This window comes from Phacochoerus africanus, chromosome 5 (genome assembly GCF_016906955.1).
Source record: "Phacochoerus africanus isolate WHEZ1 chromosome 5, ROS_Pafr_v1, whole genome shotgun sequence".
In the NCBI taxonomy this organism is placed as follows: domain Eukaryota; kingdom Metazoa; phylum Chordata; class Mammalia; order Artiodactyla; family Suidae; genus Phacochoerus; species Phacochoerus africanus.
In genome coordinates this window covers 55,573,957-55,587,618 of record NC_062548.1, presented here as the reverse complement: position 1 = coordinate 55,587,618, position 13,662 = coordinate 55,573,957, and the positions used below count along the sequence as shown (strand labels likewise).

General features: G+C 44.5%; 1 protein-coding gene across 2 annotated transcripts in view; it reads left to right on the top strand.

Annotated features, from left to right (window-relative positions):
- SLC9A2 (solute carrier family 9 member A2) overlaps positions 1-13,662 on the top strand; it is a 96,242-nt gene that overhangs the window by 53,321 nt on the left and 29,259 nt on the right. For both annotated transcript variants that reach the window (XM_047781329.1, XM_047781330.1), the window contains one exon: positions 13,012-13,229. In XM_047781329.1, the coding sequence (XP_047637285.1) occupies positions 13,012-13,229 (218 nt within the window). The remainder of the gene's footprint in view (positions 1-13,011; positions 13,230-13,662) is intronic.

Below are 13,662 nucleotides of genomic sequence, written 5' to 3'. Positions count from 1 at the left end.
CTTCCCCTTGGCAACCACAAGTCTGTTCTCTATGTCAGTGAGGGCAGACCTCTTTCAAATCTTATGTGACTACCTCAAACACTCAGTGGAGCAGGGTTTGGCGTGGGGGTCTGGGAGGAAGGTAGTAAAATGAGGCAGAACTTATTAAATAATAGAAAATCAAACCATTATCTCCATTAATTTTCTGGACACATTCAGGAAACAAGTGAAAATAGAAACAAACCGTGTTATGATTTTTTTTTTAGGATAATTCCCACATCTTTTATTTTCGTTGGTGTAGTTTTGCCTCACCTGCAGAGCGAGACTAGAATGAGCAGGGAGGAGCTGGAAATTATAAACCTTTTGTTTGTTTCTTACTTGATTGAGATGTAATTGGCACTCATCATTGAGTGAGTTAACAGATGTAAAACGTGAGGATTAGGTACTAGGTGTATGTTGCCAAATGATCATCACAGTAAAGTTAGCTCACACTCATTGCCTTAAAGAGTTGACCTGCTTTGTGAGAGTAAGGACTTTCAAGACTTATTCTCTTAAAGCACTTCCAAGTATACAACTCAGTATTGTTAGCTGCCTCTACTATCGAATGCACTGTCTCATCATGGATTGTCCAGTCACCACCATGCTGTCCATCAGATGCCAGGACTTATTCATCTTACAGCTGGAACTTTGTAGCTTGTGACCACTATTACCTCCTTCCCATACACCCCACCCCCAGCCCCTGGCAGTCAGCAATCTACTCTCTGTTTCTGTGACTTTCCTTTTTTCCGAGTCTATATATGAGATTATACAGAATTTTCCCAGCGTGGTGTAAATGTTTTGTGAAGGTATTTTCATTGATGCTTATGGTTTAAACTTGGCGTGAGATAGATGCAGCAGGTCAACTCCAGCGTTTGCTTGGTTTTTTGAAGGAAGGACAACATGGGTCAGCTGTTACTTTTTCCCCTGGGTGCTGTCCAGTATGATGGCCATTGGCCACTGGTGGTGTTTGAACACTTAGAGTATGGCCAGTCTAAACTGAGGTGGGGCCTCTCAGTTTAAAAGGTACACCAGATTTTTAAGATTGAGTAGGGAGCTCAATATAGAATAGCTCATTAATGTTTTGATAGTACTTTGCTTGCATATTGAAATAATATATTAGGTCAATTGGGTTAAATACATATATTATGGAAGTTCACGTCACCAGCTTCTCTGCAGTTTCAACCATGACTACTGGGAAATTTAAGATAACACATATGACTTGTATCTCTGTTAGCTTTGTTCCATAGCGTGCACCATTCATTTTTGCTATTTGGATATTTGAAGACTGGTTCAAACATGTTTTCTTCCCTTTGATAAAGTAAAAGAAAAAATGAGGGCATGAAACAATGGGGAAAATAGAGAACTGACATGCATTATTGCCACAATCAGTGGTAATCATGAGTTTATAAAGAGCCTTTCTTTGAGAGCAAGAAGGTCAGAAAGGAAGGAAAGATTCCATAAAGGGGGAGTGGAAGGTTCCTTTGAGATGGTTTGCCATTGTGAAGATGTCAAATTAAAGCTGTTGTTGAAAAAAAGAAAAGTTACCCCAACCCCACATTTCGGGATTTGGAGATAAACATCCTCTGAACTGAGCTCAGGAGCGAGACTGTCCCTGGGGAAAAGTCACTCCAACAGGGGTGGGCAAAACCCTTTAAAACAGAGTCCCTGAGTTTGGATATTTCATATTTTTCACTAACTGAAATTGCAAACTTATACAATCCATAATGTTCAAAAATGTATCTTCTCACCCTGGCTTCTTAGAGGTAGAACAACATTTAGAATATGATTTTTAATCTCTGTTTTTGTCTGTATTTGCTCTGCAGACTGAGATCGATTGCACCGTGTATTTTGGTCTATCTGGGAAATATAATTTATGCAGCCTGTGAGTTCTCAATTACATGAGTCCTATATGGTTCTGTTACACAGTTTGTAATTAGGTATTTTAAGTTATGTTAAGAATGCAAAAAGCAGGAGTTCCCGTCGTGGCACAGTGGTTAACGAATCCAACTAGGAAACATGAGGTTGCGGGTTCGGTCCCTGCCCTTGCTCAGGGGGTTAAGGATCTGGCATTGCTGTGAGCTGTGGTGTAGGTTGCAGATGTGGCTCGGATCCCGAGTTGCTGTGGCTGTGGCGTAGGCCGGCGGCTACAGCTCTGATTGGACCCCTAGCCTGGGAACCTCCATAAGCTGCTGGAGCGGCCCAAGAAATGGCAAAAAGAAAAAAAAAAATGCAAAAAGCAGCATATGAGATATTTCATAATAGTCCTTAAAAACACAGGACAAAAATTAAAAATAGCCATCATAATAAATACTACCACAGCCTGTTTCCCTTTGTGAAATGTATTTTATGGGTTTTAATTTAAGACCAAATGAATTAAATGATATAAATTAGGGCATTTCTCACCAAAGGTTTATGGTGGCTTCTGAAGTATGTCCTTTCCAAGCATCTTTATTGAGGTAGGCTCAAAAGATACTTGATTTTTTTTTTTTTGTCTTTTTAGGGCCACACCTGCGGCACATAGAGGTTCCCAGGCTAGGGGTCTAATCGGAGCTGCAGATGCCAGCCTGCACCACAGCCATAGCAATGCCAGATCTGAGCCACGTCTGTGACCTACATACACCACAGCTCACGGCAACGCCGGATCCTTAGCCCACTGAGCAAGGCCAGGGATTGAACCCGCGTCACCATGGATGCTAGTGGGGTTCATTAACAGCTGAGCTACGATGGGAACTCCAGATACTTGATTTTGATGGAGGCAAAACAAACAAACAAAAAACCCTCATAAAGTGAAATATCCTATTGCGGAGGTGATCATGGATAGATTTTTTTTTTTAAAAAAAGCTTCTCAGTCTCTCCCAATTCCTAACATGTTCCTGAATCTTTTCTTCTGTTTATCAGTTGTGCTGAAGGGATACTAATTTTAGGTTAAGTGAAACACAGACAGAAAAGTTAAATTTTTTAGGAAGAAATGGATCCATACATAATAAGTCCTATAAATGCTTTATTTAACCAGCTTTTGAAAATCTTTTCACTACATTCTCAGAATGATGTTTTCCTAAAAAAGACAATCAATACTTTTTTTGTTGTTCTTTAGGACAAATCATGTCCCTTCTCCTCTCCGTGAGTCTAAATATTAGAGAGATTTTAGGAGGGGGAACCGGGGGTCAGGAATTCCTAGACCAGGAAAATATCAGGTGTTTTCCTGCTAAATTTAAATTTCATGAAAGTGTAACAATTTGCTCCTGAATCAAGAACTGACTCTCTGAGATGGATTTGAAGAATGGAGATTTTCACATAACTGAATAATACTGGTTCTGCCATTACTTTATTTTTATTTTTTACTGTTTCTTGACTGGTCTTTCTCTTTATCTAAACATGATTATATCACTGCTGGCCTGTGTTTCACGTGTATTGAAAACAACTTAATTTGATGCTCACGTCATCACTGTATTGCTCTTGGTCCTGAGCTTACAATGTAAAGCGGCATTTCCCTCACCCAGTCTCTCACGTCTAAGAGAATTGCAACAACGAGGCTAAAATTATTTTTTAGCAAAATGTAGGCCAAGGTGCAAAACGAGATTATAAAGCAGAAATTAACTATTGTATAATTGCTGAGAGGGAATTACCTTTTCTGTTTTAATGAGAAAAACTTTCAGGGAGTTCCTGTTGTGGTGCAGCAGTAACAACCCAACTAGTATCCATGAGGATTCGGGTTTGCTCCCTGGCCTCAATCAGTGAGTTAAGGATCTGGCATTGCCGTGAGCTGTGTGTGTGGGTCACAGACGTGGCTCGAATCCTGCGTTGCTGTGACTGTGGGATAGGCCGGCAGCTACAGCTCCAGTTTGACCCCTAGCCTGGGAACCTCCATATGCCTCGGGTATGCCCCGCCTCCAAAAAAAAAAAAAAAACACAATAACAACAAAAAACCTTTCAGAAAATCGATCATGAAACAGTGTACAGTAACCTCCCAGCTCTGGACACAAATGCCTAAAACCAAATTTCTCTTCCTTTCCCAAGGGTGTTAAACCAGGGAGCTTAGCGACAGGAGTCACGGTACCCTCATCTTGATGTAACAAACTGTGGTGTGCTTTCCTGCAGTGGAGAGGCTGCCAACCTGGCGAGAACCTAGAGCCTTCCTCTCCTGGTTTCCTGGCCAGAAAAGGCCTTGAGCATTTTGATGCTTGTTCTCCTGCAGGGTTGGTGCATGGCTGTCTCTCTACCAGGTTCTGCCTGCACGCATCACTGCCCGCCAGGGGTCTCCATCGTCGAGACCTTGGACCAGTCTTCCTGCCCTTGTGGCTTTGTCAACAGCCCCCACCTAGAGTCAGTGGTGGCCCTGGGCCCCTGGATGCCTTGTGGTTCATCACACTGTTGACCATGAGTTGTGATCTCTTAGGTGGCCTTTCCACAAAAAAACCCCAATTGCTTTAGGTGCTAGGAAATGAGGTAGAAACAAAGCATCTAAAGGAGAGAAAGGATGTAGAAAATCATGAAATGGGCAAGACCACATGAATGATGAAGCATCTATAATGGTTTGAATATATTTCAGTTTTGATATTGCAAGAAAGATGGTTCTGTTGTTGTGCTTGGATGTGCCTTTGAAAAACATTTTTTTTTTCATTTCCTCATATGTCAAACTGGTTCTCTCTTGGTTGTCAGGTTTCCTGGAAGAGGCAATCTGTTATATAGTAAATTCATGCCCTGGAATAATTAATTTAGCTCACATGAGTGAGTGCTTTATTCTGAGAACATCCAGTGGACCCTGAGTCACCAAATACCTGGCTTTAATCAATACAGAGAAAGCTTCTTAATTGTTCTTCGTCTTTGCTAATGCTCGGCACTGATTAGTGCAGTATGCTTTTTATATTTGGCAATGTCTTTATGGAAAAGACACAAGCACTATCTGGGCTGTGTTTTCCTGCAATGGCATCCATACTTTTTAAGATCCCACACAGGTATGGACTGGGCACAAAAGAATTTTGCAACATTCTTTCTAGCAACTCAGGTCTCATTCTAAACAGTTCGGATTACAGAACAGGTCTCCTATTGTGGGAATCGAAATGGGACAATTGACCACTCTTTAAAAAGAATAGAAGCTCTGGTATTTTTGTAATCTGAATTCACAGTCATGACTACACCAGATGTAAGTAAACACAGGCAAGATATATATGTGTTTTATCTTCACAACCAGAAATCCACATTCTCTGCCCACTGCCTGTACAGATGCAGTTCCCTTTGGTTCTGTAGATCCAACTGCCTGATGAAGGGCTCTGGATCTTCACTAAGCTACACTGAGCCAGCATCAGGTGACCAGACACTGGGTACCACTGCAGGCAGGGAGCCAAGCTAGGCATGGGTGAATGGAAGTGAACATCAATAGAAGGCAGGCTTCATTGACAGTCTTGATGGCACCATGGAGTCCTAGCGAAGAAGTATTTGTTGGAATTTTCTTTTTTTTTTCTTTTTGTCTTTTGTCTTTTCTGGGGCCGCACGTGCGGCATATGGAGGTTTCCAGGCTAGGGGTCTAATTGGAGCTACAGCTGCTGGCCTACACCAGAGCCACAGCAACTAGGGATCCGAGCCGAGTCTGTGACCCACACCATGGCTCCTGGCAATGCCGGATCCTTAACCCACTCAGCGAAGCCAGGGATCAAACTTTCATCCTCATGGTTCCCAGTCGGATTCATTAAGCACTGAGCCTTGACAGGAAGTCCTGTTGGAATTTTCTATTCAGAGAATAGTCAAATTACCAATGATCTGGCTAGAAAGTCTGTTTGAGGTCTGCTGAGATAGTATTAGCGGGCCTGAAGGTTTTCTGTGCTGCATGGAGGGTGATGCTGTAATGAGGAGAACCTCAATTGCCAATGAATATACAAACCACTGAGTAGAGTACTTGAGTTTCTCCACCTCTAAATGGGTGATAGTCACCACACATTTGTGTTAAACCATAATGCGAGGCAAGATAATAACAAAGTAGTATGCACCGTGAGTTCTGTACGTCTTTTACCTCCATGTGGTCCCACAGAGTCCAGATGTGGACGTGTTTGGGGTAGTTATGCAGGTGATGCAATGGATTTTGAAAATGAAATGGTGAACCCCAAACATTTGTGGGAAACAAATGACTCCAGCCTCTAGGTCTTGCCTCTCCAAGTGTGTCCTTCGCATGCCCTTCCGAGTTCTCTTTCTTAAAAGCAAATCTGTTCACGACGCACCATTCTTCCTATTAACACTATTAACCCTCCATCCAAGGATCCATGTAGTCATTGCTTCAAAACACATCAGTGAGGTACCAGGCCCTGTGCTGAACACTGATGACACTTTCCCCCCATCAAGCTTCCAGGTGGGCTCTGGAGACAAACACTTATTCTAAGGTCAAAGACACCATCACACCATCTCTCATTTTTCCCTCCAGCCTATAGAATAGATTCCTGAGCATGACATCTAAGATGGTCATGTGTCATTACCTGGCCCTTAACTTTCTCATCCTCATCTGCTAACATTCTCCCCCCCGCCCCGCCCCCAATTAGCAGAGTCAATTCGGCAGGAAACTGAATGTGCCACCCTGTTTATTTCTCTCACAGCTTTGTGCATGCCCTCTTCTTTTCTTGAATCACTTCCCTCCCTCTTCTTCCTGCTCAGGCAGCTCTCACTCACCTTGAAGACTCTGCTCAGAGATAGAGTACTTGAGATTCTCCATCTCTAAATGGGTGATAGTCACCACCTATGTGTGTTAAAGTGAGGCAAGATAATAACAGCAGGTGCACCGGGAGTTCTGTACATACCTTACCTCCGTGTGGTCCCTCTCTTGCAGCAGAGGTAGCCATGATCTTGCCAGCACTCCCAGAGGCTCTCCCCCACCTCTGTTTCTGGTACTGGCAGTGCTGTGTTACAGTGACCTCCTCATAACTCCTTCTCCTCTTAGACCATGAACTCTTGAACGTAGAAGCTGCTTCTTTGCTGTCATTTTCCTAGATTCCAGCATGGAACTTGAGCTAGGAAGATATAGGTTGATATTCAATTATTATTCACCATCATATGAACTAAATCAGGAAATTAGGAGAGAGAGACCTGCGTGGACATCGAGGAGAAAGATGATTCAATGGCATGAGCTGAGGAGTTCCCATCGTGGCGCAGTGGTTAACGAATCCAACTAGGAACCATGAGGTTGCGGGATCGATCCCTGCCCTTGCTCAGTGGGTTAACGATCAAGCATGGCTGTGAGCTGTGGTGTAGGTTGCAGACGCGGCTCGGATCCCACGTTGCTGTGGCTCTGGTGTAGGCTGGCAGCTACAGCTCTGATTCGACCCCTGGTCTGGGAACCTCCATATGCCGTGGGAGTGGCCCAAGAAAGGCAAAAAGACAAAAAAAAAAAATGACGTGGGCTGATAAGTGTTCATCCTGGAAATACGGAAGGCTGATAGTTTTGTCTTAAAGGTGCTTTAGAGTCAAGAAATTCAACTAGAATTTTCTAAAAGGTAATGAGTCTTTCTAGGTTATTATTTTGCCCTAAATATGATTGCACTGATGTTGAGATGGAGGATGAGAGGCTGTGGACCTCAGCATGAAGGCTTCATGTGTTCCTTTTGGTGGAGAGAGATATTTGCTCCTTTGTATGTGCTTCAATGCTCCTGTGACTTGCTGTTGCTCCTGTGACTTGCACATGCTCCACACCCGCTAAAGTTGAGGACAGTTAGGCACCACCAGCCTGCACCAAGCCCCAGCTCTAGAAGTTTCTCATTATTCTCTTAGAAAAAGGAAGGAGACTCAAATGTATGCTGATGGATAAGAACCCCAGCTGTAGACGATGACCCAGGGAAGGGGCAGGGAAAGTTTTCTTCTCTTCTCTTCCAGGGAGACCTCCCTCGCTGAAGGGAGACTAGCACATGTGTAGTTTTGTAGATGGAGGATGTTATTAAAGGTGAGGTGGGTTGATGTAGATCAGAGCATCCTTCAGCAAGAAAGCACTCTTTGCAGTGAGATACCTCTTGGCCTTTGCCTGAGAAGCCATAGGCACTGAGCTGTAGCAACAGACCAGAACAGGACATTTGAAACATGTCCCCAGCCTGTAGGGTGCTTCCATGTCATAGACATACCCACACTTCCTGATAAGGGCGCTGCCAGGCTCTGGGGCCTCTGATCCCGCTAAGAGCATCCCCCATCCAGGCCCCTAGGATCGCACCTGTGCTGGGCTGACTCAGTGTTGAGTTACAGGGAGGTGTCTGGCTGACAGGAGCCTCACTCTGGTGTCATGTTACAGATATGAAGGAGTGGAAAATGATCTTGTGAATATTCATGTCAAATTCATTTATTTTTCATTCATACGCCAAAATATTTTTTTTCAGTAATTTCTGAACAGAGATGTCTATTAAATTGCTCGTTTAATGAACCAAAGGTTACTTTTGGACTGGATGTTGTATATTTTTCCCCAGTGAATGTGGTGGACGTGATCGCAGAGGGAAATAATTAGCACATTCACAAAACAACTTTCTTTAGCCTTTCAAAAATCACTTTGTGAATGAAAACAAACAAAAAATCCAAATCAGAGAGAGAGAGAGAGAAGTAGAGCTAGTACGAGAAACGTAGGAGTTTTAACTCAATAGCTGGTGCTTTTATTGTTAAAAATAGAAGTGATTGGAGGGAGTTCCCGCTGTGACACAGCCGGTTAAGAACCTGATTGCAGCAGTGCAGGTTCAACCCCCTGCCTGGCCAAGTGGGTGTTGCAGCTGTGGCATAGGTCACAAGTGCGGCTCAGATTCAATCCCTGGCCTGGGAACTTCCATATGCTGCCGATGAGTCCATATAAATAAATACATTTTTAAAAAGTGACTGGAAAAAGCTGGACCATGAGTACTCTGGTGTTTATTAGTCTGCATATGTGTCTCTTAGCTTAAATGCTTTATAGTCAAACCAATTTAATGCATCTTTGCATAGGCTTAAAGAATTCAAGAAATAATGATGGCCATTACTGTTTTCTTTAAAAACTTTCCACCTGGCAACCTTGAAGCAAGGCACATTCATTGGTGTTGCCGTGTTCGTGTCTTTTCTTTATAAAAGACAGTGTGGGTCAGATTTTTTTGGCTTTTACCCTCATTACTTAGTATTGGGCAATGTTTACTTTTTAAAGTCTGGTTAGAGAAAAACTGAGCCAGCAGATGAAGGAGGAATGTGTTCAGCCATGTCGTTCACCTGCGGTCTGGTCTGTACTCGGGCGGTGCTGGAGTCATGGCCCCTCTGCTCTTCGCCGCGTTGCTGTGCTGGTGGAGGTTCTAGGCTTTCATGTCAAGTGAGTGTGACAGAGCTCCTGCTCACTTCTGTCACTGAGCACCTGTGAGCGGCTCTGGCCAGGCCCCCGGGGCACATGTGCTGGGTCGTGGCCACCACACAGGCGAGGGCAATGCCAATGACAGTGTGGTCAGCTGAGTCCCCAGAACTGCCAAATACATCCCCCGACATGCAGAGGGACTTCCCAGAGTGATAAGTCAGGGTCCTGAGATGGGAAGATAACCTCGGGATGGATGAAACCCAGCATCCTGATGAGAGGGAGGCCTGAGTGTTGGCCAGGGGAGGAGATGTGACCAGAGAAGCAGTGATCAGCATGAGGAGGCTGCAAGCCCAGGGCTGTGAACGCCTCCAGAAACAAGGAAAGGCAAGGAACATATTCCCCCAGAGCCTCTAGCCCTCTGGGCACCTTTTTTTTTTTTTTTTTTTTCTTTTCAGGGCTTCACCCATGGTGTATGGAGGTTCCCACGCTAGGGATCGAATTGGAACTACAGCTGCCAGCCTACCTCACAGGCACAGCAACACCAGATCCTCGGATCCGAGCAGTGTCTGTGACCTACACCACAGCTCATGGCAAGGCCAGATCCTTAACCCATGGAGTGAGGCTGGGGATCGAACTGGTGTCCTCATGGATACTCGTCATAGTCGGTTCCATTTCTGCTGTACCACAGCGGGAATTCCCCTCTGGGCACCTTGATTTTATCCCCAAATGAATAAAAGAGTGAAAGTGACTTTGTACATCTGACCTCTGGATGTGTAAAATGATGAATTTGTGTTATTTATTGTAAGCCGCTGAGTCTTTTTGTGAATTTCTTACCACTGCCATAGAAAACCAGTGAAAGAGGCTTGAGCTTGAGGAAGGGTGCACAAGGGCTTGGCAGGCGAGGCCCCTACTCTCCTTGGAGATAACTGGGCTCACAAGAGCTGGCAAAGAGCAGGGGGTATGTCTCTAGCAGCACTGGCTTTGAGTCAGGTTGCTTAGCTCTTAAAAATCCTCATCACAAGGAAAAAAAGTTGCAACTCTATGTATGGGTATGGATATTAACTAAACTTATTGTAATGATCGTTTTGCACATATCTACATATATCAAATCATTGCTTTTTACCAATAAATTATTACAGGTCAAAAAAAATCATCGCACTGCCGTTCATTAGTATCGTGATCTTGAGTGGGTGGGCCTCTGTCTGCCTTTGTTCTCTCATCTGTAAAATGGGAACCATAAGAGAACTTGCTTCAGAGGCTTGTGAGGAGGTTTAACTGGTATAATCCATACAAAGCATTTTGCACCGTCCCTGGCACAGAGTAGAGGTTGTGTGGACTTGAACTAGATTAGATAAGCCCTCAGCTCTTCCCAGTCTTTGCTTTGTGTGGCTGCTGAATTTTATTAGCCCATTTACTAAGTTCTCTTTGTTTGGGGAGCCACAGCAATGCTGCATTCCTCACTCATATAAATCTAAAAGAAATGCCTGCAGATATCCTATGAGATCACTAATATGTGGAATCTAATAAAAATGGTCCAAAAGGATATTCACCAAATAGAAACAGACTCAAAGATTTCAAAACCAACCTTATGGTGACCAAAGAGGAAACATTGGGCGGAGGGAATAAATTAGGAGGTTGGGATTAACAGATATACACTACTGTATATAAAGTAGGTAAGTAACATGGACCTGCTGTAAGCACAGGGAGCTCTACTCAATACTCTGTAATAACCTACATGGGAGAAGAATCTGAAAAAGAATGGATATATGTATATGTATAACTGACTCACTTTGCTGTGAACCTGAAACTAATACAACGTTGTAAGTCAACTACATGCCAAGAAAATTTACCAAAAAATTTGCAACGGCAAAAAACAACAAAAAAGAAACACCTGCTCATTCTTTGGACAGTGACCATGTAGATCCTTGGCTTGGTGCAGTCTTTGTTTTGTTTTAATGTGAGGCACAAAATATATACATGTTTTCTATGTAAGGAACAGGTCTCTTCCTTGCAAGGAAAGAGGTTCATGGTTACTATTTAGGTCTCAACTCAGAGGTCCCTGAAGTTTGCATTCTTTCACTTCTCCTTATTGCTCACAGAAGGAGGATTTTTTTTTTTTCTTTTTAGGGCCACACTCACGGTATATGGAGGTTCCCAGGCTAGGGACCAAATCAGAACTATAACTGCTGGCCTACGCCACAGCCACGGCAACATGGGATCCGAGCTGAGTCTGTGACCCACACCACAGCTCACAGCAATGCTGGATCCCAGGCCCACAGAGCAAGGCCAGGAATTGAATCCACATTCGCATAGATACTAGTCAGATTTGTCCTCTGTGCCACGATGGGAACTCCCAGGATTTTGTAAAACATCGGACATCTCCGGGAAGGGGATCTATGTGCAGTGGTTGAAGGGGGTGGGGAGTGCTTGCAGAGTCATGGAAGCTCTAGAGTTCTGAGAATGTGCAAAACCTCCAGATCATGACCAGCCATTGGCTTAAGGCACAATTATCTCTCAGTGGAAGGTGGGCAGCCCACTCAGGCTCTGTTCTGTTTCATGATAGAGCGCCTGTGGATAATAATGCCCTTTTGGTATTTTCTGGTATCTCTGTCTCCTCAGAGGGAACCTGGTGTGAACTGTTACTGAATTTGCCCTGTGGGTATCATCTGAGTTGGCCAGGGGTGCATTCCAGATGGCAGGGAGTGTGCGTGTGTGTGTGCTTCTGAGGCAAGAAGACAGCAGAGAGCAGGGCCTGTTTGGAACATTACAGATCGTTGGGCATGTGGCATGTGCTGGTTGGAGAGGGGGTTGTGGGGGGTGGCCTGGAATTGCCATTGAGCCGAGAGTGTGGAAAGCATCCAGCCTAGGGATGTGGGCTGCACCCTGAGCCCTTCATTCCCCAGAGTGTGCAGAGGTGTGGTACTAAGATAAATGTCATGGGGAGGTCCCTTTTGGCTCAGTGGGTTAAGAATCTGACATTGTCTCTGCAGTGGCTCAGGTTGCTGCTATGGCACAGGTTCAGCCTCTGATCTTAGAATTTCTGCGTGCTTTGGGCATGGACCAAAAAAAAAAAAAAAAAAGATGTGGGAAGGGACATGAAGAGCTCTGTGGTCCCAGAGTTTTGGAAATTCTAGGGAAAGAAGCAAAAGAGTTTCTTTCCTTTAGGAATTTTCAGAGTCTTATGAATACATTTTGAATTTCCTGTAGGAGATATGTAGAAACAAGTGAAGATGCCTGGAACTAAGGCATCTGTATAAAAAAGAGTGAGTGGTCCAAGAGATTCAGGATGAGGGATTGAAAATAATTGGTGACTAATTAGATGGTGATGGGGGCACTGAGGAAGTCCACTGTGACCACAAGTTCAAGAACATTAGCATTTGGGGCCCTAGAGGAGTAGAGAAGATGGAGCTAGTTTTATAGGAAGGTAATGGGTTTTGAGTTTAGTCTGGGCTTGTTTTACTTGCAAGGCGGGCGAGAGAGCTGATGGTGTGGGTGTCCACAGACTGAAAAGCTGGACAGAGCCCAGGAGTTGAAGCCATGGGTATTGATGGGGACCTCCAGAGACAGGAGGATTTCCAGGGATGCAAATCACATGCACTTAGAGAAATCAGCTGGTGGCATTGTAGTCACATCAGTGGAATGGTAGAGACCCAACTGGGCTGAGTGATGACTCTTACATTCTGATTAGGACCATTTTCCCATTTAAATGGAAGCCACATCTCTTCTTACAGAATCACTGCTTGTGCAATGACCATGAATAAATATGTGGAAGAAAATGTGTCCCAGAAATCCTACACAACCATCAAGTATTTCATGAAGATGCTGAGCAGCGTCAGCGAGACCCTGATCTTCATCTTCATGGGCGTGTCCACCGTGGGAAAGAACCATGAGTGGCACTGGGCCTTCGTCTGCTTCACCCTGGCCTTCTGCTTGATTTGGAGGGCACTGGGTAAGGCGCACATCTCCTCCATGAGCCTTTGGTGTTGGGCACTGAGAGGCTGGCCCTTCCTTCCTGTCCCTCCCCTTTGCCATCCCTGCTACAGCTTCTGCTTTTCTGGTTTGTCTTGGTTTCTCTGTCTTTCTCCTTCCACCAGAATCTCTTTCTTCTCCTCTTCCTCCTTGTCTCCTCAGTTCCTGACATCCCCCTTTTGCTCCAGAGTGTTGCCATGTCTTTGCTTTAAGTTGAATTCTTGGCTTCTCTGATTCCACCTTCTCACCTGCTGTCCTGAAACAACAAAGCCCCAGGAGTCTGGTGATGTGAGCAGGGCCTGGGACCCCAGGCAGGATGGTAGGAAAGGGTGTGTCCTGAAATACTTCGCCCTGAATCAGAGGCACAGTAAACGTGTCTTCGTGTTTCTGTGCCTCCGTCTTACGCAGTCCGT